We start from the raw sequence: 8,141 nt of genomic DNA on the forward strand, positions 1-8,141 counted from the left end.
AGGCCATCAATTATGAAAAGTGTAATTATAAGCTTGGTAACTGGTGTTACATCCTTCTTTCAATACATCCTCAATATTTTATCTCATTAAGAGCCAATTATTCTGCTCGTTTACGGTCAATACAGCTGTTTCTAATTAGCAAAATCGATTAAATTCCAATACTAAAATCATTCTAAAGGAAAAAATACAGAAATTAGCTTTAACATGTGAAGATGTCGAATGTGAGAAGGACATGAACAATTTCTAGAGCTTTTAATAGTTTTAAAATAAAATGTAGAAATAAAATTATATCATTAAGAGTAGAAGTGAGTCTTTTTGCGCTAAGCCCAGAGATTGAAGACTGAGACGAAGTTGAGGTCGGCAACTGGGCGAAGCACAAAAAGACCTTCTACTCTGAATGATATACAGGGTGTTTTTGAAGTGTATGCACAAATTTTAACCACGAGCTACTGGCTTCATGTAGAACTCGGAAAAAATATTTAAAAAATTCTGTCAAAAAATTAAATGACATTTATTTTATTATAAAATATGATATACAGGGTGTATTTTTAAAATGTCCCGAAATGTTACCTACGAAGTTGTAGGACAACGTAGAAGACTAAAAGCAATTTAAAAAAATTGTAGTTCAAAAAATAAATGTCATTTTATTTTTTTGACATAGAATTTTTTAAATATTTTTTCCGAGTTCTACATGAAGCCAGTAGCTCGTGGTTAAAATTTATGCACGCATTTTAAAAACACCCTGTATACTATTTTACCACACAAAAAAAAGGACATTTCTTTTGCTGCAGTTACAGTAAAATGACAATTTTCAAACTTATCCTAGTGCTTTCAAACCTCATTAATTCTTTTATCTGGTTCAAGACTTATTCATTTAGTTGACTTACAAGAGCAAAATAAGACCAAGAGCTCTTCAAAATCTGAAACATATACATTTTGTGAACAAAACGTCCAGAAAACATCCGCATTTACCTTCAAAAAATTTTCCAACGAGAGATCAAACAAGTTCAGAGCTGAAATTCTCAAAGATCTTTGAGCATTCATCATAAACAAAATCAAATTCTTTTTTGCCCCTTTGGACGCCTCCATCCAATTGGACTCGTAAGCAGCGAGAGGAACCTCGTTGCTCTACTTACAAAAAATAACTTCAAAAAATACCAACAGTGAGTTGCGACTCACCTTGACTTGTACTTCGTTGCCGAACCAGCAGTAAATAAATATCTCCAAAAAGGCCGAGGTTCCGTAGAAGGTGTAGGAAACGAATTCCTTACTGAAAGGCACAACCTACAAGACATATGAAGAACTGTTGAAATGGAGATGTAACTTGCAATTGTCATGAGGAACATGCTGAATCCGATGGAAATCGCACTGGCGAAGAACTGCACGAAAATGGTCCAGTTGAAAGCAGAGTTGAAGGTTTTGGCAAACCTAAGAAACATTTTGTACCACAGAAAGCAGACAAGTTTCGGGACATACTTGACGATTTCCTTGTGGTGTTCGACGCAGCGGGTCAACTCTTCTTCGAATTCTTCCGGGCGAAGTTTTCGTAGGTTGTTGCTCAAGATGTCCAGCTGGGCCCCAGTGTACATGCTCATGGCGGCGATCAGCGTGTCCAGATTGACGTTGACTGCAGTGATGTAGCAAATACTGACAGTTTGGTGGATGTAGGTCATCTCAAAGAAGGGAGATGTTTTGGCGTCGAAGGGGTACCACGCCAGAAAGGGTAGTTGTCGCTCTTGAAACGAAGTGTCAACGATCGGGACCAAAGACCAGAAGACTATGGCCACGCTGATGGAACACCAAAGAAGCTTGTACATCAACTTCCATAGCTTCAAATCCGGCAGGACCAGCTTTATCTGTTCGCTGGTCGGCTGGAACATGTCGCTGTTGAGAGTCACCAAGAGCAGTTTGAAGGTTTTGATGTTTCGGGCAAGGTAAAACATCTTCAGGACGACTAGAAGTTCGGAGAAGCACAAGAAGGCAGTTCCTGTTACGATCTCGAGGTCGTTCAAGTTTCCGAAGAGTTTTACTGTTTGGAAAAAGGATTGGGCGAAGCCGCAAATACCCACTGAAAGAATAGCGTAGAAAGTGTAGAAGTTGAGGCTGTAGCCGTGTTCTTGAGGCCACAGTCCTACAATTCTTAAGATGAGGATGTTGATCTTGATTGTCGAGGTCCAGTCGTAGCTCTGCATGACTGACGTAAAATATTGTCTGCCAAATAATTTTGCAGTGAGCGCAGTGAAAGTCGAAACACAAATGGACAATTGATGCTTGTTCGCAAAGTTTGAAGCTTTTATATTTTTCTCGGGAGTTGGCAACCAATCGGCGATGACCTGCACAGTCAGCACCAATGAAACTTGATAATTGTATCTCTAATTATTTATCAATTGATTATGACAAACATCGATCTCCCAAATAATTAGATCTAATTATTTCTCCAATTATGTAATTATCTAATTATTTATTATTTCAGAAAGCTGCAATGTATGCAACTGACTTACATTTTTTAATTACAGTTCGATCAGCTTAGGCCGAATCAAGAAGTCTAAATGACCTGTGTCTGCTTTTGACATTTGACAGAAGTGCAGTTTCGTAAATGGCAGTTGTGACAAATAAAAGTATTGGAGCAAAGCCATCATGGATTTATGATTTCATTTTAAAAAACAATAAGATATTTAAAATAGCCACGTTAACTTTGGAAATGTATTGTGGGTTGCATTTTCAATTTCGCCAGGCTTATTATCACTCGTGAAATACCCTGTATACAGGGTTATTCACGAGAGGGGTATTTCTGAATTTCTTTTTGCCGCAACCCATTATACACATCAACAATATCTTGATTTCAAATTTTGAAAATAATTATAACTGAATCCACGACGGCTCTTAGTCCTGTCTCTTTGACGTTAAAGCAAAAAATCTTTGTCAAATAGAAAAAATTGTTTTTACAAGAACGACGAAAAGACTGATAATCCTCATTTTTGGAGAGCGTGGAAGGAATTCAGTCGCCGCTGCGGATGTTTCCAAGCCGATGGTACACACTTCGAACACCTTTTACATTAACTTAATTTGTTAATTTATTTGTTGAATTTTGATTAAATACAGGTTATCTGCCAATCTGACATTTCTGACAAATCTACTCAACTTACTTTGATTTCTAATTTAAAAGAAACAACACATTTGATTTAGTAGTCACTGCCATTGTATTGTTGGTTGCGGCAAAATAAAAATTCAGAAGTACCCCTCTCGTGAATAACCCTGTATTTGAAAAATAAAATCAATATTAAATAAGATAGATTCAAAAGAAAAAACTTTTTTTTAGTTAATTTATACGCGCAACGGCAGAAGCAGAAGCAGAAGTCAATACTAAATTTAAAAAAAATAACCTTTTTGTTCAGTTAATTATTATTACTTTATTTTTACACGAAAAACAGAAGAAATAGTAACATGTCAGGGTGAGCAGGAAAATTGTACCAAATAAATCCTTTAACTACTCCTTAGGTTCCTCCATCAGATAAGTTTTCTAAGTCATTTCAACCAACTTTAAGGGCGACATTCTTAGGTATTTCTTTCTTTTGATTGAAGCTTCTATCGACATTTATCGGAGGTTGTTGATACCTTTTTCCTTCTGTAACAAAAAAACAATTCTGTAGACACTTTATTTTTCTAACGTACCCTGAAATATTTTTCGTTACTACTAGATGGAACAAAACAAAAACTCTACCTGATAGTGTAATATTTTCATTCATTCTTTATTCGGTGAATTGTTTGAAATATCAAATTATAATAAACTACATTTGAATCGAATTTATTCGTGCAGTTGACTCACGAGAGCAAAATAAGACCAAGAAGTCTTCAGTATCTAAAATCATACTTTGAATACAATAATAAAAATATATGAACATTTACCTTCAGAAAAGTGTTTAGTGAGAGGTCAACCAGGTTCAGAGCTGAAATTTTCAGAGGCCTTTGAGCATTCGCCATAAAGATAATCAAACTCTTTTTCGCTTCTTCGGACGCTCCCAACCAGTTAGATTCAAACGCAGAAAGAGGGACCTGGTCGCTCTGCTTGCGAAAACGAATTAAAAAAAAATAGTGCGAAGACGCCACTTACTTTGACTTGTATTTCATTAGCGAACCAACAATAAATAAAGATTTCAAACGAAGCGGAAAATCCGTAAAATGCGAATGAGAAAAATTCTTCGCTGAAAGGCGTAACCTGCGAACAACTTTTAAATGAAGATTGACAAAGAATGAAGAAGAAACTTACGATTGTGACAAGAAACATGCTAAATCCAATAGAAATCGCACTTGCGAAGAACTGTACTAGAATTATCCAGTTGAATACGTCGTTGAAAGATTTTGCAAATCTAAAAGGAAAATTTTTAGTGAAGAATCTAGATTATCGTGATCTGAGACACTTTAAGACTTCTCTGTGATGTTTGACGCATCGAATCAAGTCTTGTTCGAATTGTTCAGGTTTGAGCTTTCGCAGGTTGTCTTTCAATATTGTCAACTGAGCTGCAGTGTACATACTCATGGCACCAATCAAAGTGTCAACGTGCACATTGCTTATAGATATGTAGGAAACGCTGATAGACTGATGGACGTAAGCGATTTCATAATTCGGAGATATTTTGGCATCGAAAGGGTACCACGCCAAGAAAGGTAGTCGTCGCACTTGAAACATCGGAACCAACAACCAAAAAGCCACAGTCACAGCAGCACAGATACAAAAAAACTTGTACATCAACTTCCAAGAATTCAACTCCGGCAGGATCAAACTCATCTGGTCGTTGGTCGGTTGGAACATGTCGCTGTTCAAAGTCACCAAGAGCCGTTTGAAGGTCTTGGTGTTTCGCGCGAGGTAAAATATCTTCAGGAGAATCAGTATCTCGGAGAAGCTCACGAAAGCGGTGCCTGTCACGATCTCGAGGTCGTTCAAATTCGTGAATATCTTTACAGTTTCGACGAATGTCTGCACGAACCCGAAAAAAATTACTGCGAATACAGCCCACGATGTGTAGAGGTCGAAGTTGTAGCCGTCGTTTTTGGGCCAGAAGCCCAAGAGTCTGAAGCAAGTGATGTGGACTTTGATGGTCGACGTCCAGTCGTAGTTCGCCATAAGCAAGAACTAAACAAATGTTGAATAAGAAAATATTTTAAATATTTGTTAAGATTTTGCTGCGATGCGAGAATAATAAATTCGGGAATTTAATGTACCCACTGGGGCACCTGGATGATGCAAATTTGGAGTGTCAAAGCTGGGGCGACAGGAACACACAAGTGGTGCTCTGTTGTAGTCTGCTACTTTTATAGTTCTATGTCCTGAGCGGTTAAGAACCAATCAGCAACGATCTGTCTTTTCTGCGCCAATAAAACTTGAAATTGTCTATCTCATAATAATTAATCAATCATAACGATTTTCTAAACCCTTGATTCTAGTTATTTCGTAAGATGGTTTATTTGGATAAATACTTTATTTTTGATTTTGCTACAAATGAAAATCAAATTGAATTACATAATTTTAATTTAACAAAATCATTTGCAAGGGCTTGATGAGTTTCAAGTTAAATGTTAACTTGTTTATAATAATTTTAGACAAATTAAAAGACGTAATTTTTGTTTTTTAAAGGAAAAATAATAATGCAATTCAAAATATTTTTTTTTAAACTACTCGTTAAACAAATTCACTAAAGCAAAATACAACCAAACAGAGTTCAGTCTATAAATTTTAAAAAAAGTTAAATATACAGGGTGTTTTTCTGTCAAAAAATAAAATGACATTTATTTGCAATTTTTTTAATTGCTTTTAGTCTACGTTGTCAAACAACCTCGTAGGTAAAATTTCGGCACATTTAAAAAATACACCCTGTATATCATATTTTATCAAAAGTACACCAATGCGGTTTCCTTGTTTTAAAGCATATTTCCTATAGGTTACTTCGCATTGGCGTATATTTTATAAATTATGATATACAGGGTGTATTTTTAAAATGTGCCGAAATTTTACCTACGAGGTTGTAGGACAACGTAGAAAACTAAAAGCAATTTAAAAAAATTGTAGTTCAAAAAATAAATGTCATTTTATTTTTTGACATAGAATTTTTTAAATATTTTTTCCGAGTTCTACATGAAGGCAGTAGCTCGTGATTAAAATTTCTGCATGTATTTCAAAAACCCCCTGTACATTAAAAACTATCTTAAAAAAAGTAAAATAAGTTTTCGGCGGATAATTTCGAATATCATATTTCTCTGTCCTCAATCTAAGAATATTTGTGTATTTTCGTACACACGTTTAGATTTCTATCCAATTAGATTGAAAAGCAACGATTGCAACTTTGTTTATCCACAACTCAATGAAGCAAATTTAAATTTAGATTTTTTGCAAACACTTACCTTAATTTGCACTTCATAGCTGAGCCAAGAATAGATTAAAATTTCTCTGCAAAACAAAGATGGGTAAATTTCACTGGTGATTGGGTTAATTTGAACAACAATGATAGCGTCAAGGGCTCTCTTGAAATTTTTTACAAACTTGTAAAAGTGTACCTGTTTAATAATAAATTACATTTTACCTGATTTCACGATGATATTCCATGTACTGAAGTCGAGGAGCTCTCAAAATGTCAGCCAAGTTGTCGCGTTGATCTAGACAACATACACTCAAAGCAATTAGTGGATCCAGATTCACATTGACCAAAATTATCTTGCTGACGGTTTTATTGTCACAACAATTTGTATGAAGTGGTATCCTGGACAAGAATGTAATATCCAGATCTACAGCGCTGTAAAGGAGTTTCCAGATGTCCAGACTTGGGATGACTAGTGCGATCTGGCTGAGACTTCGGGGTTGGAACAAACTTCTCTTCACGATGGTTACAAGTTTTGTAAAAGTTTCTATGTTTCGACCAAAGTGGTGCATCTTCAGTATTGCGGATATGTCGATGTCCAGATTTGTTAAGAGGTTGAAAATTTGATTAAGGTAATGAACGAATCCAAACACAATTGTAGAAAATGTAGTGTAAAATGTGTAGAAATTCTGTTTGTGTTCGTCTTCTGTGGGCCAGAATCCCGAGGACTTGAATGCAAAGAAATTAATTTTGATCGTCGAGGTCCAGGCGTATTTCTTCATTTTTTCCTCAGGAGATGATGCTGAAACAATAATTTAAGATTACTATATAGAATGATTTGGAAAGTATCGTAATAGTTATTTATTGTAAAATATCCTAGACACCTGTATATAAATTACGAAAATTATTTTACTTTATTTTTAAAATGTTACTCACGATAAACTCACATAAATAAAAATTGTTTTGCAGTGTTTCACTTGCACGAATTTCATCGACAAGACTTCACCAATAAACTGTAAATTTTGATGCAAAGTTTGAAGCTCTTATAGAGTGTGACACGTGCATGTCCACCAATGATAATAGTTGTCGGTGTCTAGTCTAATGCAAGAGCCAATCAGCTCAATTTCAATTAATTAATAATAAGTGCCCTCCTCGACCATTTCAGACATAAAACCATAACTGTCTTCACGAAATGACAATTCTAAATCAAAAACGGTATCATTTTAAGACTACTCGTACTAGAGAAAATTAGACAAATTCAGCTAAACAGTGTCGATCATAATGTCAAATAACGAAATCGTAAATAATTATGTTTGATAATGACAGTGTATTTTTTTGCAACTGGACAAAATATCCGATGACTTAATGCACGAGCAAATTGATCTGTTTCTGAATGTAAACCTGGTGTTTGTTTTCCAGTTAGTTTATTATTAAGAAGCCACGTCCAGTCTGTCGTATGATTCCCACGCGATATTACTGTCAGCAGTAATTAAGACATATTCGACTTGTTCTTATTTGCAAACAGTATTCATAGTTTCGATTTTAACTCACTACTTGAACAATTCCATTCATAATTGAGACAATAATTGTACCATGTAACGGGCTCTCCCACGAATTATAAATAAGCTGGGAAAAGGACGATTATTTCTGGATGCATCTTTGATGCATCTCGAATGCGACAAGTGCATTTATTGAAAAATTCATTGCTTTTGTTTAGTAATAGGTCGACATTGATTAGCTTATCAAGATAACAAGTTCTTGTTTTTCAATTGGGCAATCTCAGTGATGGTA

General features: G+C 35.3%; 2 protein-coding genes across 2 annotated transcripts; both read right to left on the bottom strand.

Annotated features, from left to right (window-relative positions):
- Window positions 1-709: 709 nt before the first annotated feature.
- LOC138135521 (odorant receptor Or1-like) lies at window positions 710-2,192 on the bottom strand. Its single transcript, XM_069054273.1, has 5 exons — window positions 1,477-2,192; window positions 1,329-1,428; window positions 1,180-1,284; window positions 973-1,128; window positions 710-920 (listed from the first exon to the last, which is right to left on the bottom strand). The coding sequence occupies exons 1-5, from the start codon at window positions 2,190-2,192 to the stop codon at window positions 867-869; spliced, it is 1,131 nt and encodes a 376-aa protein (XP_068910374.1). The 3' UTR covers window positions 710-866.
- A 1,535-nt stretch (window positions 2,193-3,727) lies between these two features.
- Window positions 3,728-6,439, bottom strand: LOC138135482 (odorant receptor Or1-like). Its single transcript, XM_069054231.1, has 6 exons — window positions 6,397-6,439; window positions 4,419-5,131; window positions 4,268-4,367; window positions 4,112-4,216; window positions 3,907-4,062; window positions 3,728-3,859 (listed from the first exon to the last, which is right to left on the bottom strand). Exons 2-6 carry the CDS (start codon window positions 5,120-5,122, stop codon window positions 3,806-3,808), a joined length of 1,119 nt encoding a protein of 372 aa, XP_068910332.1. The 5' UTR covers window positions 5,123-5,131; window positions 6,397-6,439; the 3' UTR covers window positions 3,728-3,805.
- Window positions 6,440-8,141: the final 1,702 nt, after the last annotated feature.

Source organism: Tenebrio molitor, chromosome 1, assembly GCF_963966145.1.
Source record: "Tenebrio molitor chromosome 1, icTenMoli1.1, whole genome shotgun sequence".
NCBI lineage: Eukaryota > Metazoa > Arthropoda > Insecta > Coleoptera > Tenebrionidae > Tenebrio > Tenebrio molitor.